Raw genomic sequence first — 25,747 nt, forward strand, 5'->3', positions numbered from 1 at the left:
TTAAAAAATAAGTGGATTTCTTTTTTTGTTGTTTTAGGTTTAGTTTAAAAAATTGATAAAAAAATATTTTTAGTGAGATTTTGAACTAATAATCAAATAAAATTTCTTAGTTATTATCTTGAACCACTATATATAAGAATTGCCCTAGGAAGTGGGTTTTCCTAGCCCGAGTGCTTATTGGGCTTACTCTAGGGTCGGCCCCAGATATAATCTAATAGTTATAATACACTAGAAAAATTCTCGTACGATGCACACGTATAACAATATAAAAAAAATTAATAAAAAAATAATGATATGTATTCAATGTTTAAAATTCTTAATAAATCACGAATAATATATTAAAATAAAAAAAAGAATGCTCTCATTTTACATTTTATTCACTTCGGTAAAACAACTTATCTTCTCACATATTTTTTCCGAATAAACCTCACATTTCGTGACCTTACACTTTCAATTTGGTCAATCAAATATTTGATTCATATTTTTTAATATTTAACATCGTGACCTCACACTTTGGTCAATCAAATATTTGATTCATATTTTTTTTAACCATTTTTAATTAATATCGGTCTATTATCCCACGATAAACCACATCCCAGTCACATTTGTTAAAGGGTTGTACTTGTTTTGTTAGGTTGTAATTTCGAAACATACATATAGCATTTTTAATTTTATTTTTAACCGTTTTAAGTTTATGAGCGGGTCAACCCACAATTCGACCCAAGTATCCCTTTACTCTCACATATATATCCAAATTAACCACAACTCTCAACCTAGCAATCCGGACACTTTAAATATTAAGCATCATTATATATATAGATTAGTTAGTTAAAAAGTTGAACTTGTTAAAATGTCCTGCGTTCATCAAATTTGATGTTGAGTTGAAAAGATAAAATGTTATTAGCTTAGTTGGTTGAAGGGTTGTATTTGTTTTTGTTAGGTTGCAAGTTCAAAACATACATATAACATTTTAAATTTTATTTTTAACCGTTTTAAGTTTATGGGTAGCTCAACCTACAATCCGACCTAAGTATCAATTTACTCTCACATGTATATCCAAATTAACCACAACTCACGACCCGACAATCCGGACACTTATTTACTCGTTATTGTCGGTATAAAGTTTAATTTTTGATCTGTCTTATTTAAATATTAAATATTTGGTCGGTTTTAACGATTTAAGTAGGTTGAACAAACAAACCGAATAGTTATCGGTTTGATTAAAATAAAAACGATAATGAATTCGGTTTGGCCGGTTTAGTTAGTTTAAACGGTTTTAATTTGGTTTGAATGGATTGATGGTTTACTTACACTCTTAGTCTAGTTTATACTCTAGACATTTAAAAAAAATGACATGGCGTTATAGATTGGTCGACGAGGCAGATAAGTTCATGCTAAGCTTTCTTCCGGATGATGTGGCCTCCGCCACAGTTGATGAGTTAGTACCCTATTTTGCTAACAGATTTGGAAATTCGACACGGATTGATTATGGAACTGAACATGAAACGAACTTCACTGCTTGGTTGTATTGCCTCGAAATTGGGATTGATCAAGGAAGAGGACTATCAAGCTGTGATTTCAAGAGTTTTCTCAAAGTACCTCGAGCTGATGAGGAAGTTACAGTTGGTATATTGTCTAGAGCCTGCTGGTTCGCATGGTGTTTGGGGATTGGATGATTACCACACTACAACAAAATATACTTTCGGTAACCCATAATTGCCGACGCTTAATAAGCGTTGGCAAAAGTCAGAAGAAAAAAGGTTTTGCCAACCTTTAAGTGTTTATGACAACCTTTATTATTATTTATATTTAAAACACCTTCAAACAATAATTAGATAGTATTTTATTTTAATATTTTGTTTTTTTTTCTCTATTTTACTTATTTTTGTTAATTTTAATTTTAATTTTATAAATAAAATTAAAATTAAATTGTATATTTCTTTTTATCTCAAAGTTCACATTTATTTATATTTTGAATTAATTAAATATAATTTTATTATTAATATTAAATTAATTAAATAAAATTAATATTAGATGAAATATAATAAATAATTTCTTTAAATAAATAATATAATAAATTAACTATTAAATAATCAAGTTCAAAATAAATGTATTTATAATTTAATAAATTAAATTAAAAAAAAATAACTTTATAATTTAATTTGAATATTTTCTATTTGAGTTCTTAAACCCGTCTTTATTTATTAATAATTAATGAAGTTAGGTTAAATGGAATTGGGAAGTTTTCTCAATCTCTCTGGTGTTCGTTCTCCCAATCTCTCGGTGTTCGTTCTCCTCAATCTCTCGGTGGTTGTTCTCCTCAATCGCGCCATCACCAGCATTGTTCCCGTAGCTTCCTTACCTTGATTTGGTATTCTAATTTAGCTAGTGAAGATTAGAGAGAGAAGATGTCATTTATGGAATTCAGGGGTGATGACGAAGACGAAGAACTTTCTTCCGCTTCATGGAGAGGGGAAGAAGAGGTCACCAGCTAGCAAGTTTGGAAAATCTCATCACATGATTCCGATGATTTGCTTAGATCCCGAACTCCGTTATAGTTTCCAGCGTAACTTCTAGGTCTCTCTTTCACTCGCTCTATCTCTTCCAGCGTAACTACAGCTGTCGGCTTACAGTTTCAATGAGAGCAGACCAAGTCTATATCATTCTCCTCATCTATTTCGCACCTTCTTCTATCAATCTTATCTAGTCTTAATCAATTGTATTTGTTATGATAATGCAGGGAAAACATATGGCAAACAGAGCTGTTTTCAATCCAACATTCTCCCTAAATCTATGGTAAGGTAATGAATTTTGATTTTATTAGACTTGAATATGTGAGAAAAAGAAAGGGATAATGTAGTTTTTATATAAAATGGGATAAAGGGAGTACATGTTATACTACAGATATTTAAATTTGATTGTTTTTACCCCTATATTTTGCAGGCGCAAAAACAATGATTATATTTTCAAGTTGTATTTTGTTTGGTCTATCACTTTCAGTAGTGTTATCTTGTCCCTCCATTGTGATGATTTCATATCAAAAACATGAAGTCAAGTTTCTCAAATGAGTTTTGGAGTCTTTTATTCTGTTTAGTAATGAGATTCTGAAATTGATTTACAATCTTTTATTTTATTGTGAAGCTAGTTAACTGGTTAGTTTTCTTGTAAAAATATGTTGATTTCTCTCTAATGGGGTTAATTTACGGTTAGGATTGGGCTGGCTTATGTTCTCTGCAGCGGTAGTTTAGTTTCTGCCTTGTTTCTAAACGACAAACCTTCTGTTGCATCTTCTGCTGCACTATTTGGATTGATTAGCACTATGCTTTCAGCTCTTGTCCAAAACTGGACAACTTACAACAATAAGTTGACAGCTATTGCAGTTTTAGTATCTGTTTCGATAATTAATATTGTAATGGGTCTTGCTGCTGTTTTCTTTTGGGATTTGTGCTGCTGTTTAAACATCAACTTGGAAAATGACTCAAGGAAAATGTGCTTTCTTTGAGTATGAAGTAAAATGTTCTGCCAAGTTCATATTCGTGGAATTGTGAGTCTTGGATCCTTTGTTTACTTTTTCTTTTGTTTTTCTTATCTGATTTAGGTTTGTTTGTTGTGTGTAGAATGATGGGGACTGTTGTGGCTGTTTGTTGTGGTGTTAATATAAGGGAGTATTGTTGGTGGTGTAAATATTTGGATTATGTTCCTTCCAAATGGTGGAGCTGTAATGGAGATCAAATGAAGTGTGAGGTATTAATATAGTGATTTGGGATTAATAATTAATTAATGATTGAAAATGTTTGTTCTAAAAATGCAGATGGGTGTGAGTACATGGCAATTGACACTGACTTGCATGAGTAGTAGTGATAGGTATATGAACTTTCCATTCACCAATATACCACAAGCTAGTCTAGGATTTGTGTGATATGATATGCTCCTCTCCTTTTTTAGGATTCTTCCTTTTCTTTCTTTGTATAAGAATTTGTGACAAATGACATGCACTTAGGTTATCCAGCAGTTTAATTTGACTATATACAGCAGTTTTATATAGTTAATGACATGCTCTTGGAAAATTGATTAAAGAGGCTGAACATCTGGACTGATTTGTTTGCAGTAGAGAAACTGTCACTGATTTTGTTATGTTTTCAGTAAAATACGGTTGTGGGCTGAAGACAATACTCAAAATGGGTGGAGCACTAGAAATAGATGACTTCAAGCTAAAAGGCACTGGGAAATAAAAGATTGTCCAAGCTGTTATGCCGTAAATGATGGATAGTCGTTTAAGGATTCTGTGTGAAAGTGTAACAGAAAATAGTAAAGTTCTATCTCATGGGAACTAACTATTTGAAAATTAATGCATTTTATTTACATTAATATATCAGGAAGTTAACTAATTAATGTTTTTTTTAATTTAATTATTTAAGCTTTTTTATTATCTATGAAATGTTGGTGTTTTTATTTAATTTATATAAAAAAATATTAAAACATCTAAAAAAATGTAGAAATAAAAATAATTAATAAAATTTTAAGAGAATTGTTAAAAAAAATAGTTTAAAAATAAACTAGACTAATGGCGACGTTTGAGTTACTATTACCAACGCTTAAATAAGCGTGGTTAAAAGTCCCTGTCTTTTGGCAACGCTTAAATTAGTAGTACCGACGCTTAAATAAGCGTTGTTAAAACTTGCGCCCACCCTGCTTTCGGCGACGCAAGAATAAGTGTCGGTAATATTTTTGGCGACGCTTTTAAGGGTTGGCAGAAATCTTTTTAAGCGTCGTCGTAAGTCTTTTTTGTTGTAGTGCCATTTTATCCCATTTATATTTGGGTCGTCACAGTTGATTAATCACAAGTACATGAAACCTAAGTCCATCCTAAACGATGATATACTTGAGAGTTTCTTCAATGAGTACTTTTATGTTTCGTGCATAGCAATCACAAAGAAAATGAAGAAAGGATTGTTTGCAGAGCATTCCCCATTGTTGAACGATATTACTTGTGTTCCCAATTGGAATAAAGTTAACAGTGGAATGCTTAAGATGTACAAAGCGGAAGTCTTGGAGAAGGTTCATATTGTTGTGCGGAATGCAAGAAAATGATGAACAATGAAGTGTGGAAATAAACAGATGAAGAGAGATTTCTAATTGTCAAAAGATAAAGATAAAACAGATTACAGCAAAAGAAATAAATTACGCCTATAAAAATGCTGAAAACAAGAAACGTAAATACTAACTTAATTTTGCATAACTGTAGAATTAAATGTGATATTAATTCCTATACTAAAGGCAGATCGTTACAAATCTCCACCTTGCCTTAGTATCACCCAACAAGAAGAGCCTGATCAAACTACTTCCAACTGTCAACATTTAGCAGGTCCAAACAATGGGTGAATTTGTTAAGTGAAACCGGCTTCGTGAACATGTCAGCAGGATTATGATGTGTGCTGATCTTCTTCACTTTGATTCTCTTCTCAGTACGAAGAAAATGATAACGAACATCAATATGTTTGGTTCTATCATGATGCACTTGATCTTTGGCCAAACAAATAGCACTTAAGCTATCACAAAAAACAATTGCCTGATCATGATGGATACTAAGGTCACTGATTAATCCTTTCAACCATATACTTTCCTTGGCTGCTTCAGTTAGCGCCATATACTCAGCCTCGGTAGTGGACAACGTCACCGTCGACTGTAATGTTGCCTTCCAACTAACCAAAGAGTCACCAAGGGTGTAAACATAACCAGTCATTGATCTTCTACCATCGATATCTGCAGCATAATCTGAGTCAGAATAACCAGTTACGAGACACTGGTTATTACTCCCATAAATGAGACCAACATCGGATGTGCCTCTCAGATAGCAAAATATTCTCTTTACCGCTTGCCAATGTTCCTTACCAGGTCGAGACATAAACCTGCTAACAACACTAACTGAATACGCAATATCAGGTCTAGTGCATACCATGGCATACATTAAACTACCCACCGCACTAGCATACGGTACATTAGACATGTATAACATCTCAGCTTCAGACTGGGGTGCGAATGCAGACAAATGATCAGTAACAGCTGCAGGAGTATTGAGAGCCTTTGCTGTACTCATCCCAAAACGAGACAACATTTTCAAAATATAACTCTTTTGTGAAAGAAATAGCTTCTTTTGAACTCAATCTCTTACTATTTCCATGCCCAGAATTTTTCGTGCTCCACCTAGATCTTTCATATCAAACTCAGAACTAAGAAGGTCTTTCAGCTTTTGAATCTCCGACATCTTCTTGGCTGCGATTAACATGTCGTCTACATACAAGAGTAAATAAATCAAAGAACCATCACTGACTTTGTTGTGATAGACACAACAATCATATGCACTCCTATTGTAACCATGTTCAATCATGAAATTGTCAAACCGCTTATACCACTGTCGAGGAGATTGTTTAAGTCCATACAAAGACTTTTTCAGACTACAAACATGTGTTTCCTTACTAGGAACAAGAAATCCTTCAGACTGACTCACCAGTATATCCTCTTCAATCTCACCATGTAAGAAAGCCGTCTTCACGTCTAATTGCTCGAGTTCCAGATCCTGATGTGCTACTATAGCTAGTAGTACCCTGATAGAAGTGTGTCGGACTACAGGTGAGAATATCTCATTGTAGTCTACGCCTTCCTTTTGACTGAATCCCTTTGCAACTAATCGTGCTTTATATCTGGTCCCTTCAGCACTAGAGGTTCCATCTTTCCTTTTGAAAATCCATTTACACCCAATGACTCTTCTTCCCTTAGGTAAAGTAACCAGCTCCCATGTATTATTCTTGTGAAGTGATTCCATCTCCTCACACATGGCAGCAATCCATTGCGCAGAATCAGCACCATTAACAGCTTCATTGTAAGAAGATGGCTCGTTATGTATGACATCTTCAACTACCTGAAGTGCATAACTTACCATTTCTTTAGTATCATTTATAGAGGAACTGATTGTCCTACTTCCAGGACCAGTTGAGATCTTTCTTCCCTCGATTGAATGAATTAACCTGTCAGGAGCTTTAATTTGCCTTCTAGGTCGTGTTGCAATGTCAGATTGACTTTCAGGTGCTCCAAATTGATAAACTTCCTCAGATGGCTTATCAGTATCGTGTGTCATGTCAGTTGTCCCTTGAACTGGAGCCACCTCAAGCTCCACCTGTTTCTCGGTATTATTATTTTCTCCAGAAAGTGATGGTTTGATAGAGGAGTTAAGTATAAACTTCTCATTAAAGGTGACATCCCTGCTGAGGATTACTCTACTTTCAGAAGATGACCAGATTCTATATCCCTTGACTCCATCTCCATAGCCCATGAAAATACCCTGTTTTTCCCTTGGTTCCAACTTTCCTTCATTAACATGATAGTAAGATGTGCACCCAAAGACTTTCAAATGAGAATAATCAACGACATTACCAAACCATACCTCGTAAGGGATTCTGCTATCAATCCTAGTGTGTGGTGCACGATTTATCAGATAGCAAGCTGTTAAGACAGCCTCGCTCCAGTACTTTCTAGTAAATCCCGCATTAGAGAGCATGCTTCTAACTCTCTCTAACAATGTTTGATTCACCCTTTCTGCTACACCATTCTGCTGTGGTGTACCTCGGACAGTGTGATGTCTTGCAATTCCCATATCCCTGCAGAACTCATTAAACTCAGATGAACAGAATTCAAGCCCATTATCTGTTCGCAGCCTTTTAACCTTCTTTCCAGTTTGATTCTCCACCAGTGCCTTCCAATGTTTGAAGGTCTTAAATACCTCGCTCTTATGTCTCAGAAGATACAACCAGGTCATCCTTGAGTAATCATCTATGAATGTTACAAAATAGCTATAACCTCCTATACCTTCAACTTGAGCAGGACCCCAACAATCAGAGTGGATATAATCCAGTGTGCCCTTAGTTTTGTGAACTCCCTTACTGAACTTGCGGCGATGTTTTTTTTTCCGAAAATGCAGTGTTCACACAACTCAAGGTTGGTAACCTTGTGGCCAGATAGAAGATCTCGTTTGGACAGAATTTGCATCCACCTCTCCCCCATATGTCCAAGTCGCATATGCCACAACTTGGTTACATCAGGGTGCCGATTCACAGATTTGAATGCGACCGCAGCGGAACCTGTCAACGTCTTACCTTGTAGTATATACAAGGTATTCTGTTTAATACCTTTCAGAATTATTTTTGAACCTTTACTGATGCACAATGTTCCTTCTTCACCGCTAAACTTGAAACCTTTAGCATCTAAAATGCCTAAAGATATTAAGTTCTTCTTCAGTTGAGGAACATGCCGAACGCCAGTTAGGGTCCGTATCTTACCATCATTAGTCAGAATTTTGATAGTCCCAATACCCACCGTTTTACATATGGCATCATTTCCCATGACAACGTTTCCACCATCATAATATTCATAGGTATCGAACCATTCTTTGTTCGGACTCATATGATATGAACACCCTGAATCCAATACCCACATATCAATAGGGTGTAGAGAAGCGTTAGCTACAAAGGCAATGTCCTCCTCCGAGTCGGTGTCTCTGTCTTTATGTGCTATCGCAGCCGTAGAATATTTACCCCTTTTCTTAGGACAATTATTCTTCCAGTGACCAGGTTCTTTACAATAATTGCATATGTCTTTAGCATTAGGGCCCTTAGCTTTGTATTTCTGATCCTTCTTCTTTCCAGACCCTTTGTACTTGACTGTGCTGGAAATCAACCCAGATGCTTGATTGTCTACAATTTCACCGCTCGCCTTATGACGCAGTTCTCTAGTATGAAGTGCTGACCGAACTTCCTCTAGAGATACAGAGTCTTTACCCACAACGAACGATTGAACAAAATTTTCAAACGAGTTGGGTAAAGATACCAACAGAATTAATGCAGCATCTTCATCTTCGATCTTAACATCTATTTCTCAATTCAAGTAATATAGTGTTTAACTTATCAAGATGTTCACGAAGAGACTTACCTTCAAGCATACGAAGACTGAACAGACGTTGCTTCAATAACAACTTGTTAGTTAGTGACTTTGTCATGTACAAAGCCTCTAATTTCGACCACAGACCGATTGCGGTATCTTCATCTGATACTTCAGTAATCACTTCATCAGCCAGACAGAGTAAAATCGTTGAGTGTGCCTTCTCTTCCAAGACCTCAAGCTCAGCAGTGATTTTACCAGAGGAATACTCCTTTGCAGGACCTGCAACTATCTTCGCATTTTCCTTCGACAATGGTGCCCAGACGCCTTGTTGTTTAAGCAAGGCTCGCATTTTGATATGCCATAGACCAAACTGTTTCGCCCTGTGAATTTTTCGATTTTCAGATTCATTGAAGACATTCTCTCGCCATAAAACAAATAGTGATAATTTGATCGGATCTAACCCGCTCTGATACCAATTGTTGTGCAGAATGCAAGAAAATGATGAACAATGAAGTGTGGAAATAAACAGATAAAGAGAGATTTCTAATTGTCAAAAGATAAAGATAAAACAGATTACAGCAAAAGAAATAAATTACGCCTATAAAAATGCTGAAAACAAGAAACGTAAATACTAACTTAATTTTGCATAACTGTAGAATTAAATGTGATATTAATTCTTATACTAAAGGCAGATCGTTACACCTATACTGCAGCATTTCCTCTTTGGCTCGCTCATCAAATGGTTTGAATTTCTTCACTCCTATTTTGTTTTGCCTTTTAAATTGCAATTGGGAGTTTGCTCATCAAATGGTTATCTCATATCTCAAATCCTTGTGTTCTTGTTTCTTAACCATCTCTACGTTTACTAATTAGTTTCTTAGAGATTTTGCCTTTCATGTTTGAGTGACATCAAGTTACTTATGGGACAAAAAAATAACTTCTAGGTTAGAGCAGGGCTTAATTAATACTCAACTAGAAATTCTTAGAAAATATTTTTTTTTGTCTGCACATTCTTGTATTGTAACATTGTGTATGCTACTAGTTTAGGTCATTCTACTCCCAATTATATCATCTTGGACTTTCGATATTTGTAAGAATATAGGTTACATACACCTTAGTACAATAGGACTTGCTAGATACTTTTTAGGCTTTAGCTTTTTTCTTCTTTTTAAGTTTAACAACTTTGAGTAATTGCACATTTTTGAATCTCTTTACAAACTACTTCATCATTTATAAGTTTGGAACTATGTTAATCCTTTTCTTGAAAATAAAATTGTTGAAGCCCAAAAATAAATTGATAACCGAAATGGGTTGGATTAGTTATTATTAATTGTAATCAAAAGATTACTCCTGATTATAAAAGTCTGATTCTGATTGAATTGATATTTCTCTTATAATCAGAGAAATCTTATAATCAGAAGATTACTCCTAATCAATTGTTTTGGGAACAATTTTGTTGATAATAATTTGTGTACTTTTGTTCTGATTTGAGTTACTATTCGTGGATGTTGCTTGTTTAAATTTATGGTTTTTAAATAATCAAATTGTTATTTGAGGGTTAAATATACTTGGATGTTATTTTTATGTCATTAAAGTTGTGTAATTACTGTTATACTTAATGTTAATCCACTCCTTCATTTATATTTCTTTCAAAATATGAGAAATTGCAAATTTTATTTTGTGAAATCGATTTTATATTTTTGATATTTTAGATTTTTAGATTTAACTGTACAATATATATTTTGATTATAATTTTTAAAAAAATATTGATATATGCTCATTTAAATATTGTAATATTTTAATTATAATAAAATGTATGAATAAATAATATATATTTTTTAATTTAAAACATAAAATGTCTAATATATATATATATATATATATATATATATATATATTTAGCTAGGGTCAATAGTAAGAGTTTTGTTCGTATTATTAAAAATAAAATAAAATTTCTTAACTGTATTATTAGCTATTTATTTAAGCTAGTTAAATATATGTATTTATATATATTTTTTACTATTTTATTTTTTCAGTTTTATAAAAAAATTATTAATGTTTTTTTTATTCTAACTTTTTTTTATAGAATAATATATATTTTTTAAAATAATATATTTACATTTTACTCTATATTATTAATTTTTAATTTTTATAATATATTTTATGATAAAAATTCAATTTATTTTAACTAATTGTTTGATAAATATTTAACGAATTATATATATTTTTTGTCTTTTTTTATTAATATATATATATATATATATATATATATATATATATATATATATTCGTTATATATATTTAAACATAAGGTCTTGTTGGGGTCCAATATTTAAACCACTTGGGGAGAGAAAAATATGATAATTGAGTAGATGATGTTTTGTTTTGTAAAAAGAAATTCAAGAAGATTGATATATATAAATAAAATAAAAAATATTAATTTAAAATAAAGAGTATTTTAGTATTTTGATTAATAACTTATTAATTTGATAGACGAGAGAGGGGAAAGTGAATTGATGTATTTTTTTTGGGTTATTTGAATATCCTCAATCTCAAAAACAAAAATAATTAATATATTTTAAATAATTGATATATATTTTATCTAAATTATTAAAATAAATAGTAATAATAAATATCGGGAATTTGGTGTCATTTAATGAATAATGTCAGGATGTGACAACATGTGATTAAACTTGAAAAATATAATTTCTCTATTCTATTAAATTCAAGTCAATCACTTGTTAACACACATGATTCCTAGCATTCATGACTCCAAAATTCCGTTATTTATATCTCTAAAATAAAATACTAATATATTTAATACTATCTTTTTTATTATACTTTTGAACTAGTAATTAACTTGTATAATTTTATTTAGAGTTTATATCTATAAGATCAATGTAGAATGTACATTTAATTTATTTTTATTGAATTTGAAATATCTTTATATATATTTCAGTTTTCAAAAATTATTTATTTATATTTATTTGAATTTATTCCCTAAATATTTAATATCATTTAAAATATTATAACATAATTAATTTGTATTAAAAATAGACTCAGTTACTCTTAACATATTCATTTTCTATTAAAAAATATCATATTATGAAAAATCCTCACATGTATCTTGATGACTTGGTTAACTCAATTCTCAATTTTTTTTTAGAAAATAAGTTATCATTGTTATCTTTAGTGGCAAGAAGTTGATGTTTCTAATTAACATTTTGTGAGTCTAAGGTTTCTACTAAAATCCCTTTTTTCAGGTAGGTTGTAATCTACTATGAAAGTCTAACTTATGATAGATGTATGCACATGTGACAAATATTGGTAGGTCGATGACCTGTGCCTCAAGGAAGTGTAGTCAATCATCATATTCTCTTACATTATAAAGGTGTTATAACTATGAGTTTTTTTTTTTTTTTTTTTCTGGAGCATTACTAATATCCAGAAAACCATGGTACGCATGGCCGATATTGGGGTAAGCTCACAAACTAGGAAAATTACTTCTGAAAACAACCCATTTTTCAAAGCAACTCATTTAATAAAATAAAGAAAATATTATTAGGATTTTAAAACATAAAATTATCTTGCTTAGTGGTTTAGAATGAAATTTTTTTATTTTTATTTGGTCATTAGTTTTAATTTCACAAAAATCCATTTTTTTATCTATTTTTTAAGAGGTCAAAATTTACATTTGTCTAGGCTGGGACAGCCCAAAGCTTGGACCGGTCCTGTTGGTACGCGTTGAGAAATATGGATTCAGCCTACTAAATTTGCGGGAAAAAAATTATGATTTTATATTTCAATTATTTTGTGGTGGAGTTAGTTGAAGAGGGATAGTAGAACCTTCAATAATCTCCAACTATCATCTTTAGCATATACGAGATTTGATCTATGAAATCGACATATAATTCCAAGATCTCAATTTCCCTTTTGGATTGATTTCTCTCTAAAATTATTATTTTTTTGTTGTCTTTGTTAAACAACTATCTATTTCATAATATTATTGCATGGCCCATTTAAAAATAAAAGACGACAATAACGACTATCCAATTTAAGACATATTATGAATTTAGTACGTATATTAATTATATTATATAAGAATTTTTTAAATTATATTGAAGTTATACAAACAAAAATTATAGAAAGAAAGATTAAAGAGGAAAAGACATAAAAGGACAGACATTACTTAAAATCCAATAATTATTATTATAATTATTTTTAAAGGTATTTACACGCACTTATTTTCCTCGTTACAATTAAATATTATAATAATTATATTTTTATTTGTAAATGTATAATAATTATATTTTTATTTGTTAAAACATTAAGTTTATTATAATATTTATAAATTTTAATATAAATATAAAAGTTTAATTATTTAAATATTTTTATATTAAATATTTTGTTTTTTATTAAAAATCTTTAAATTAATATTTATAAAATATTATTTAATTTAATAAAAGGGTTTAAAACAATTTATTAATATAATAAGATTTTAAATATATAATTAAATATATTATAATTAAAAAATATTAATAAATTTTAGTTAAAAATTTAGATTATAAAATAATTTAAATAATATTAAATAATATTAATTAAAATTTAATTAAATAATATAATAAAAATATTTTATTATTTAAGTTTTGAAATATATTTTAATTTTTTTTATTTATATTTAATATTATAATTTTGTTTTATTTTAAATACAAAAATTGAAAATATTTTAAATTATATATATATATATATATATATATAAATATATATATATATATATATATATATATATATATATATTTGAAAACATTATTTAAATTTAAAAGTTTTAAAAATTAATTTAATTTAAAAAAAGTTAATAAAATTTATTGTATTTTGAAATAATAATAATAAAAGTCTTTATTTTTTTATATTTTTAATAAATATAATTTTTAACAACAAATTAAATATAAGTTATTTAAAAAAAATACAAAATGATTAATGCCCAAGGTCATTTTAATTTGAAATCATGTTGTTTGTCATCAATATTGCATAAAAAAAACGATTATGAATTGAAAAAGATAGATATTTAAGAGTCTAACTAAATATATATATATATATTATTTTTAATTTTTAAATATTATTTTTTTTAAACTAAATTTTAAATTATTTTATTTTCAAACAATATCAAATATTTAAATTATATTAAAACTAATAAATAAAATTTGTATATTATTTATAATAGAATTTTAAACAATTATGGTTTAAATATTTATTTTATAACTAAATTTATGAAATCTTTTTAATAATTGTTAATTAAATTGATAAAAAAAAACAATTAAATGCAAAAATAAAATAAAATGATTTAAGTAACAATTTTTTAAAATATAAATAAATATTTATTATATATAAATATTTATTATATATAAATATATATAATAGATTAATAATATTATATATTTATAATCAATTTAATTAATTAATTACATAATATTATTAACTAAATAATTTGTTTAAATAAAATAATTTTAAATTTAGTTTAAAAAAATATATATTTTAAATATAAATAAATATAATAGTTTATTTTTTTATTTTTAACTAATATATTTATTAAATAAATAAAAATATTTATTTAGATTTTAAAAACTGATAAAATAAAATTATTAATTTTATATAAAAATTAGAAATTCTGATTTTTCAATAAAATATGAAATTATTATTTTATATATTTTATTGGTTATAAAAATAATTAAAATATATTATTAAAATAATTATATTAATTATTTTAAAAAACTTTATATAAATTTTAACTCAAGAATATATATATATATATTATAATAAAATTAAAAAAAATTATAGTATTAAAATTTTATAAATAAGAGTTTATTTTTTTTAAAAACGATTAAAATCATTTCACTAAAATTCCAAAAGTGAGAGGGTCAATAATTAAAATTAAACAGGCTTTTGATGGCTCTTTTGTTGTCATATGCTGCTGCATATTACTGTTGTTGATTTCTACTGCATGTCTGAATTGTTGTTGGTTGTTAAGGTATTTAGCTGTCTACTGCGCAGGCTGGGACACGATGAGTCTCCGCTCGACTAACCTCCTCAACCGACCTAAAAGCACATAAGGAAAAATAAAGGGAGTCTATAGATATTGGTTGAAAGGGCTTCCACTTCTTCTGGTTGTCCAACCGGTCACAACTGATGCAGATGAAGTTGCCTTCAATCTTTTAAAATTATTAATATATATATATATATATATATTATAATTGTGAAAACATGAAAATTTGACATATCCTAATTTATAAATAATATTATTAATTTATAATAATATTAAAATAATATTTTAAAATTTAAAATAATTCAAAAGGAGATTAAAAAATAAATTACATTTAATTATTGAATTAATTTAACCCTAATTAGGAAAATTAAATAAAAATCCAAAAATAATTTGAGTTTAAAATATTATATTTATTTTACACAAACTAAACCAAAAAAGTGTTGAAATTATTTAATTATGATTTAAAACATAAATTATGTATAATTTATGCCTTAAAATATATTATTTTAAGGAAACATGAAAATTTGAAATATCATAATTTATAAATAATATTATAATAATATTTTGAATTTTTAAATTTAAAATAATTTATAAAGAGATTAAAAATTAAAAACCTTAATTAAGAAAATTAAATAAAAATCCAAAAATAATTTAAATTTAAAATATTATATTTATTTTACACAAATTAAAACCAAAAAAATGTTGAAATTATTTAATTATGATTTAAAATATAAATTATGTATAATTTATGGTTTAACACAATTAAATAAATACCCCAAAATAGAAATAATAAACATAATTGTTATTATGTTTTCAAAAATATTTTTATGGAATTTTTTGTGAAGAAAAACGCAAGAAAGGGGTAAAAATTCGATTTTAAATAACTATTTTATTAAAAAAAATATAAACCAATAATATTGTGTGGTCGAAAATATGTTCAATTATTGCAGCAGGATTCTAGGTCATCAGATCGATTTTTATCTAGCGCCCAGAAATACGCCACGCATTCGGATGTAACAGAACACGCGCACCCGGGGCCACACTAGATTGACAAATGGGACAACTAACCCCGTTAGCCCAAACGCCAAACGCCAACGGACCGCCAACAACAACGTTTTGTTCATCTTCGGGTGATACTCGATCTTATCCTTCCGTTTTTCACCCTCGTGCACGTCTCTACCTCGCCATCATTACCCCTAAGCTTTGAATTCAAATCTATAGGGGTACCCCCGGTCTTTGTCTCATTCCATTGCTTAGCACGTGTTTGTGAGACACGTGGCAATATGGAAGGACTACCATAAGGAAGCTCGAGGTTCGATGTGTTTCAACCTTTGTTTGCATGCCCAACATCTTTTAAAATGAAACATTTAATTTTTTTAAAGATTTTGAAAATACATGGAGAAAGATATTAATTATGTAAAAATAATTAATCCTTTTGTTCAAACATTAATAATCTGGGAGGCTAAATTACAATTTAACCTGAACCCGATTTAAAATAATTAAACATAATCAATTTAAAGATCATTTGTTTGAAAATCAGAGTCGCCAAGAGATTTTATGAAAATCAATAAAATGATACGTGTACAAACGTATCTATACCAAAGTTTTTGAAAAAGGTGGTTCGTTGTCTGTTTACGCTCAGAAAAGGGTTTTCGCAGTATGTCCTCTACGCCCGCTTAAGGACGGTTTTCAAAATACTTCTAAAATAAATAAAGTATGGCTTCTATAAATCTAATAATAATATTCCTTATCTTTAATTAGTAGTCCAGGGGTCCTAAATGAGGATATAGTTTAAATAATTGTACAAAATTATTTAAAGGAGATGTGTACCTATTGCGTTGATGTTCAGATTTACCAAAACTTGAAAATATCAGAGAAATGTGTTAGAGAGTATAACCAAACAAGGCCTTGGCAAAAAAAATTTCTTTGAGAAACATACTAAAAAAAATTTAGAGTTATTTTCTAACCTCGGGAATACCATTTTTAGAAAATGGGGTTTGGTTCCAAAATAGTTTTGGATTTTTGAAAGTTGGAACCAAACTGGCCTAAGAATTAAATCCTAGGTTCAGGTCCGATTTTGTCAATCTAGGTTTAGTAGGGTTTGAGAGGTTCATTCTTGAGTGAGGGTTCGGACTTAGGCCTAGGGCATGGGTTAGGGGTAACGGTCTTAGGCTAAGATGAGGTTAGGCCCTAAGATTAGAAACATCAATCTTAGTGCTAGGGTTTGGTTTTTTTGGTCATAGGCTAAGATGAGGTTAGGTCCTAAGATGGGAAACATCGTTCCTAGTGTTAAGGTTAGGGTTTGGTTTTTTCGGTCCTAGGCTAAGATGAGGTTATGCCTTAAGATTGGAAACATCGGTCTTAGGGCTATGGTTTGGTTTTGTCGGACTTAGGTTAAGATGAGGCTAGGCTTAATCGTTGGTCCTAGGCTAGGTGTTAGGTTTGTCGATGCTAAGTTAAGTGTCAAGGTTAGTTTTATTGGTCCTATGTCAAGTGGCAAGGTCGATCCTAGGTTAATTTGGTCTAGGTTTAGTTTTACCGGTCCTAAGTCAATTCTACCAATCCTAGTTTTACGGTCCTGGCAAATTCCACCGGTCCTAGGTGAATTCTTTCGGTCATGAGTGAATTTTGTCAGTCCTAGGTAAATTTCTTCGGTCAGGCTTCACGGTCCTATGTCAATTTCCTCGGTCCTAAGGAAAAATTTTAGGACCGAATGTTCTTACTTTGGTCCGAAATTTCAGAAGCCTATTGTTAAATTAAGTTAAATAAAGAAAAAGGAAAATTAATTAAAAGAGAAATAATTAATTAAGGAAAAATGTTTTAATAAACTTAGGTGAATACGTTTAAATCAATACAACATAGTTTTAATGATGTGGTCTGAACAAAATTAAGTTGTGTAAATTGTCTTTGCATAGTTACGCCTAAAGACGTCTCCCTTCAAAAGACGTGTTAGTTTGAAGAAGTGCACGAGCAGACGTCTAACTTTTACAAACGTGTTAGTTTGAAGAAGTGCGCGAGCAGACGTCTAACTTTTACAAATGTGTTAGTATGAAGAAGTGCGCGAGCAGACGTCTAACTTCTACATATGTATTTGTTAGGATCTAGGTCGCCGCTGGTGGACCGGGGGTTGGACCGGTTAGCGGTTCTTACTCGTAGGGTGGTGGTTAATCCGGTTAGAGATTAACACCGGGGTTTCAATACTACACAACCTGTCACAAACCCTTGAACTAGGTTCAAGCGCGGAAGAGGTTTGCTTTCAAGTTGAAGCGGTACACGTGTATGATAGGCGGAGTCGGTTTCGGATGATGGAGATTTGAAGAATGGTGGGTCGGTTTCGGTTATCTGGATATTCGGTATGGTCAGTAGGGAGTTGGTTTGGAGAGGTATGGTTAAGTTAGTCGGTTATGTAATGAAGCCAACAGGAAGTAAATAACACAACAGATTTTATGGATGTTCGGAGATAAAACTCCTACGTCACCCCTTCCTCTCGAAACCGCGAGAAGGATATTCACTAAGGAATACAAATACAATCCGATCGAGACTTATTTTCTGCTCGATAACACTCTTACAATTCACACCGAAATTGTAACACACACTTAGAATTTAGCACTTAGGCTTTCTTAAAATACCACACTGTTATCACTTGTAGTAAATGCTCTCAACGCTTCACTTGTCTCGCTTAATGTCCCACTTAGTAACTGCATTTACTCTTCTGCAACTGCCTCCTTTTATAGGTGAAATATGCCAACGGTCATATTTCGAAGCCTTGAATCTGATTGGCTGATCAGAGATGCAGTGATTCAGTGTCTCAGACCTGCGGTCTTCTCCTCAGACCTGACGGTCAATCTCAGACCTGGCATCCTGTTTCAGACCTGCCGGTCTGTACGGCAAACCTGTTGGGTTTGTCTTTTACTCAATGTAGGCACTGTCTGCTTGGACAGTTGTCTGTACTTTGAAGATTTCCTTTCTGGCTTATCCCGAAGTAGAAGGATCCGGTAGTACTGTTTTCTGCAGCCTACAGTCTTTCCTCAGACTTGCATGGATATGGAAGTATTCAGTCTGTTCCTTTGGTATCATTTCAACAGATACCCAAAGTGTCTTCTTGTACTAATCGGCCTCTTGACTTGGCCTAGGTTGGCCACTTGACTTGGCCGAATGTCTTTTGATAGTAAAGTAACCGGACTTCTTCCGGTTATGATTGCCTTGTGGATTGATCGGCTGTATGATGATTCCGGTTTTGAGCTTTGGCCGATCCTTCCTCTGTGCGGTCACGTACCGAATACTCTTGATCGGTTTGGTAGCTTGACCAGTTCGGTTTCTTCAGTTGGTTCTCTTCTGTTTATCCGGTCCGGTTCCTTGTCCCTGCATGGGAAGTTTGTTTAAGTTAGGTTTATTCGAACCGGTATGAATTTATCTAACAATTTCTCCCTTTTTGATTATTTTATTTAAAATTATCAAAATTATGTAAGTTTGCAACCGTAGCCCGGTTGTTTTGTTTGGCCGATTTTGAAAAAGACTTAGAGAATTTTTCGAAAAATTTTGGGGGAGGGGTTTTGGAAGAATCTCCATCTTTTATCTAACAATTTCTCCCTTTTTGATTATTTTATTTAAAATTATCAAAATCATGTAGAAATGCAAAATAAGGCCGGTATTCAAAAATAACTTTATATATTCATAGATAACCGGAAAAAGACTAAGCAAAAATACTAAGAAAAAGAAGGATAGTCCCTATTCTGAGTCCGTGAATTCGTAGGCACTCTTCTTTCTCTTTGATTGCGGTGGCGGTTGCGGTTGCGGTTGCGTGGAGTGTCGTGGTCTTTTAGATCGGTACCGCAGCTGTTCTTCGAGTTCATCCTCGACTTGGTCGTCTTGCTGCGAAGTACCCGTCTCGACCGGGTCAGAAATTATATTGAGCATCTCCGCAATCCGAACTTTCTTAGGAGCCGGCTTCTTTCTTTTCTTTGGTGCTGAGGCGGAGGCGACCGCCTTCTTCTTTTTCTCATTTTCGGTTGCATAACCCGTCAGCCTTCGTTGCTCCGTTTCTAATCGTTCGGCATCCGCTGCAACCTGTCTTGCCAATTTCTCAGCATATCCCGGATACATGATCTCAGCCCTTCTTATTCTTTCGGCCTCTACTTCGGCTTCGGTCAGCTGAGACGATCGCGGCGCCTCTTTGTCTTTGTTGACTTCGGCGTCCAGCCTTTCCTGGATTCTCTTGGCAACCAGAGCATCGGCCTCTATAGCCGCGGCATCCGCGTTTTCCTTAGCTTTCAGGATTTCGGCCATCTGTGCAGTAAGTGCCTTTACTTCGGCCACGAGATCTTCGTTCTTCTTTTCCAGTACCGAGACTCGTTCAATTGTTGGGTCGACCCGTTCGAAATCCTTCTTTAATTCTGAAGTGAGACCCTCCAGAGCTACAATATGCTGAGCACAGTTTTCTCGCTCACCGGCCTCTTCCCATAGTCCGGTGCTGAGTTGCTCCAGGCGTGTTTGAGTGTGATCCACAACCAGCTTCGTCGCATTGGCGAACTTTATGGCCGAGTCAAATATTTTATCGGCGCTATCCTTGAATGGTTGAAGCTTAGAGACGTTGTGGTCAACTATCCGGTCATCAATCATCTCTGATATTGATGCCTCAAATTTCTGAAGCCGGTCTTCCATTTGCCCTGACGTGGACACTTCAAATTTCTTGAGTTGTTCATCAATCCGCCCCGAAACGGATGCTTCAAACTCTTGGAGCCGGTCTTCAATCCATTCCTTAGGGGGAACTGAAATGGTGGCTGCCGGTGGTGGAGTAGGATGGGACTGCTTGGTTGGATCAGGATCGGCTCTCTCATCGGAGTCTGTTATTTCAACAACCTCAGTAGGTGTTTCTAATGTGACTGCCTCCTCCAAGTTCGTAACCGGAACTTCCGAGATCGGTACCTCGACATTTTCTAAACTTTGTACCTCAACAGTCTTTGAAGTCGGTACCTCATCATTTTCTGGCAGTGGTGTCTCAATGTCCCTTGGTGTCACAGTGTCCTCTGTTGTCCAGTCTGTTTGAAAATCTTCGATGACCGGAGCGGTATACACCGGAACTTGTTTCTGATTGCATATAGCTTCTAACCGCGCTATCTCTTGGCGTATTTCCAATTTGCCCTTTTCAAGCTTTTCTAATACTAGCGGTGCTACTGTAGACACCGATCCCCCTTCGGCATATTCTTCCTTAATCTTTCTGATACGCCTTCTTATCTGTCGAAGATGGCTTCTCGGTATCAGTAGGCAAGTTCGGCATTGTATTTCCTGAATGGTATTGGATTTGGTGAGACGTAGGATATTGTCCTCCACTTCCTCCAATCTGGCGATGCAGTGTTCTTGCGAGTAGTCCGATAGGATGTCTTTATACTTTGTATTAAACCGGTACTCATGCCACTCCAGATATAAGTCTATGACATCCTCGTCTCTTCTGATAATGCCCTGAAAGATATTCTGGGCTAGTCTTTCGGCCTCCGCTTCGTCGGCCTCCTCTCTGTTGAAGTTTCCATCATCGGCTCTTTCATCATTGTCTCCTTCATCAACCCCGTCCTCACCCTCGGTGGTCTCAGGATTGAAGCTTTGTTCGGCATCGGTCGGACTCCGAGCCGAAAGATCGTCTTCATGGTCCGTTCTATACTCGGTTCCTTCTGTGTCGGCTTCCTCATCGGCCCACTCCTCATCCTCTGTTTGTTGAGGTGGGTCTTCGAAAATTACCTTTTCTTTCCTCTTTCCTCCGGTCTTTGCTTTTGCAGAGGCATCTTTCTTTGCGGCTTTCTTCTTTTGGCCACCTGAGGAACTGGAGGCCGACTGCTTTCTTGGAAGAAATTGCCTTGATCGGATGATGCTACGTTTGATTATCCCAACACCGGGACCGACGTTGATGTTCAAGTGTAAGAAGATCTTGCCGAGTTGCACGGCATATCCCCATGACCGGGCTGAATCCGGTCTTACCATATCCATGAGGTTGCCGAAGACTGCTCTTGCCCAGTTGACCTCTGTTCCTTCCATTAGACGAAAGATCATTTTGATTTTGTCTCTGGTCAGATTGCTGAAGTTTCCTCCTCTTGCCAGGATCGCCTTGGCAAAAACGTCACACGCCGGGATAAGCTCCGGTTTCAGCATCTGTTTCTTTCCGGATGTGGTAACCGGCTTTTTGGTTGCTGATAAGATGCGGCAAGCGGTTTTGAAAGTATCATCGTCCATCTCTGCCATTGCGTCCATGCCGGTAGTTGGGAGACGCAAACTTTCGGCCACCACTGCTTCGGTGATCTCTACTTGGGAACCACAAACTGTTGCGAGGATCCTATCGTAGGAGATGGTTGCGGTTTTGAAGAACTCTTCGACCGCGTCTTTGTAAATTACGTGAGGACCATCTAGGAAATATTCCAGACCGGTTTTTAACAGCATATCAATGACTTCCTTTGCTCCGGTTGTTCCATTCTGCCGAATTTCTTCAAAGTCCACTTGAGAGTATAGTTTGAATAATACCGAATCACGACCCATGTTTGAGGAATTTGAAAATGATAGAAATCGGCTTCGAAGAATTTAGAGAAGTTAGAGAGATAAAGTGAATTCGCGTGAGAATGAAATAAATGACCGAAGACCCCCTTTTATAGTCACGGTTTGGGGATCCAACCGTCCCATCATGAATGGGCGGGAATTTTCCCTCCAAAACGAAAAGACGCCAGACTGTGGGCGGGAAACCGAAAACTGTGGGCGGCTGTTTTGGGCGGGAATTTTCCCTCCAAAACACTTAGCCTATGTCATGGATGACGCTTTCATTTCTTTGAGACCGAATGACAGATCGGTTTCTAATAGTGTTTCAGATATTTTGATTGATCGGTGTTTAACGGTTTTAAGCAGATTTTATGATACCGGATACGAACGATATTAAGCCGGTTATGTTAGAGAGAAACAAAGAGAAACGATCATCAAGGCTGAAACGATATTTTATTAGAATGGAAACCGATAGTACGAAAGACAGACATTTAAGTAAAGATGTTTAAACAGTAAGCACCATTTTGGAATACTTTTCCACCACGGCATCTTTATCGAGGATGTTTGAGGGGGATGCCGGTGTACCCGGTCCAAAATCTGGCCGGTACTTGAGAATCAACCTGCTGATGTGGGGTGCAAAGCCGAGACCCTTCTTGGTCCGCACCATTTTCCTCAAGATTTGAAAGAGAACCGCCGCCCAATTGATGGGCGTGTGGTTGTAGATGTGGGTCATCATGTGGTAGGTATTCTTTGAATACCGCTGATTTAGAGATTGGCACAGAATGGACCGAGTGACAATCTCAAGAAGTAGCTGAGTGCTACGACCGAGACGGGTTTTCAACCCATGGGTTTCCACCGTATCTAAGGTTCCTAAGCAGCGGAGCCCATAGTAGTATTCATCAGCGCCCTCCATGGCTGGAATATCAGAGAACCCTTCTTTGGGCAGACTGAAGAGGGTGGCAAATTCGGCTTCATCAAGCCGGAATGTATGATTCCTTACGGTGGTTACAATGCGATCTCCCCAGTTGATGGCATTTCTGAAAAATTCCTTGACATCCTCAGTCAGTATGGGACCGGATTCGTCAAGGAAGGCTTGAAGACCGGTAACAATGAGACTTTCAAACATGTGTTTCTTTGGATGGTCATAGTCTCATTCGGCCAGACATGAACCGAAATCCACGCTTAGAAAATTTCCCAGAGTGCGACTCGGCATGATTGTGTTATAGAGAGAGAGGGATTCAAGAGATGTTCAAGATAAATACAAGTGTTTTTCACTTTTGGATGTGATAAGATGAGGAGAGATTAGCTCTTTATATAGAATTGGTTTTGGAGGGAAAATCTGTGCATTGATGTTCAGTTTTGTCTTATTAAGAAAGAGAATCTTTTCCCTTTTAATGATACATGGGGAAGGAGCAAATCGCAGAACCCAAGGTAAGTGTTGGTTGTAAAGTAACTGATTTGGTTGGATATTAAATATTCAGGTGGTTGGGAGTTTTCTTATTTAATTTGGAATGATCCTCATTAATTGCGTTTAACACATAACGATATTGATATTGATTAGATAAAGCCGAAACATGTTATACATAAGTGATAGAGACTGAAAGTTGTGGAGATAAGACCGAAACATGAAAAAAAAAACACAGATAGAACCGAAATAGATAAAGCCGATATGATCGAATTTGAGTTGAGCAATAATGCATCCGGTGCGTGAAGCAAAATGACCGGATGCAAGAAGGAGTGACTTAACGGTTCCTCCTCTCTTCAACCCGATCGTAGAACGAGTCGATGATTTCCTTGGTGAACACTTGGCTGCGGTCCAAACCTTCGCCTGGACAGGTTGGGACCCCGAGCTCCTCAAACAGCCGGCTGATCTGGGGGATGAACGCCACCGACCTGGTGCCGATTATCCAGATCAGGGCATCGAACAGCACCCTGGACCAGTTGACTGGCGTCCTCGTTATGATTGCCGCCATCATATTGAACGTTACCGTGCAATATGTGTGGGTTCCATCTTTTCCGAGGATGCTCCTCCCGATTATGTCATTGAGGAGCTGGTATTCAGCCCTTAAGGGGTATTTGGAGCCATGATCATCGACGGGCTCATCTGACCGAGAGAGGGAGAGAGAGACCTCAGCCTTGGTGTCGGCTGGAGGATGGAGGTCCGTGAGCCCTTGTTTGGGCAGATTGAAGCACCGAGCAAAGTCTTGCTCGGTGAAGTCAAAGATGGCACCCCCAACTTTTGATTGAATGTGGGTGTTGAAGTAGGGTGTCCCCCGGTACACCCTGGCATTGTTGAAGAACTCAATGACGGACTGAGGATAGATGAGTTGATTATCATCCAGGAAGTACTGGAGGCCGGTATCCTCCAGTTGCTTGATCATTCGGTATAGATCATAGTGATCTGTACTGGAGCATGATTCGAAGTTCACTTGTAGGATGTTTGTGAAGATAGACATTTTGCCTTAGAGGAAGAAGGGTGTTTTGCCTTAGTGATAGAGAGGGTGTTTTTGTTTTGTGAGTGTTTGAGTGAGAGAGTGCTCTCTTTAAATACTGGTTTGGGGCTAGCCTATTGTCCGGGCATTAAGTGAGGTGATGTATATTAACTGCAGGATAAGAGTCTTTGCATAAAATAGGTAACTTTGCAGGTCTAGGTGTCGGTCATAGGCCTGGACTGTGAAAGATATCAAAAGATCTTCACGTCTTTTTAGGCACGACCGGGTTTATTCTAAAAGGTAATGATGCAGAACAGAGACCTTTAACCTCTGATAATTATTCCTCTTTTGTTTGAATTTCAAATAATCTGGGATAGCCTTCTTCCGAACCGGTCGGCTATCAGTTGTTCATCCCGATGCGGTTACGTGGTGCATGCACCAAGTAACCGGTCGGTTTACTCTATCTGATAAACTGGGCGGTTCTTCCACAGACACCCCGAAGATTCAAAGTTCAACATCTTAGGAAGAGTTACCGGTTTGTCTGTCTGAACCGACTTTCCTTTAAGTATCCTTTGGAAGGATTTGGCTAATATCGGTTAATCCGAGAGTAAGTCTAAATTGAGAAAACTTAGTTTCCTACAGCGGCTTCGTAAAGATATCGGCTACTTGCTGATCGGTCGATACGTATTCCAGCCGGATATGCTTCAGTGTGACATGCTCTCGAATGAAGTGATGTCTGATGTCGATGTGCTTGGTTCTGGAGTGGAGAACCGGGTTGTAGGTGATTGCAATGGCACTTGTGTTGTCACAGAATATCGGGGATTCT

General features: G+C 34.3%; 1 protein-coding gene and 2 long non-coding RNA genes across 3 annotated transcripts; all 3 read left to right on the forward strand.

Moving 5' to 3' along the window:
• Positions 1–1,349: 1,349 nt before the first annotated feature.
• LOC124924230 (serine/threonine-protein phosphatase 2A activator 2-like) lies at positions 1,350–9,928 on the forward strand. The gene is given in 4 exon segments (XM_047464293.1): positions 1,350–1,534; positions 1,536–1,679; positions 4,797–5,062; positions 9,637–9,928. Coding segments are annotated over 4 exon segments (762 nt in total). The 3' UTR covers positions 9,804–9,928.
• Positions 2,226–3,240, forward strand: LOC124927770. Its single transcript, XR_007098433.1, has 3 exons — positions 2,226–2,577; positions 2,741–2,796; positions 3,211–3,240. It is a non-coding gene; the product is annotated as an uncharacterized LOC124927770 (long non-coding RNA).
• Positions 3,259–4,195, forward strand: LOC124927769. The gene is made up of 3 exons (XR_007098432.1): positions 3,259–3,744; positions 3,812–3,864; positions 4,144–4,195. It is a non-coding gene; the product is annotated as an uncharacterized LOC124927769 (long non-coding RNA).
• Positions 9,929–25,747: the final 15,819 nt, after the last annotated feature.

Source organism: Impatiens glandulifera, chromosome 2 (genome assembly GCF_907164915.1).
Source record: "Impatiens glandulifera chromosome 2, dImpGla2.1, whole genome shotgun sequence".
NCBI classification, from domain to species: Eukaryota; Viridiplantae; Streptophyta; class Magnoliopsida; order Ericales; family Balsaminaceae; genus Impatiens; species Impatiens glandulifera.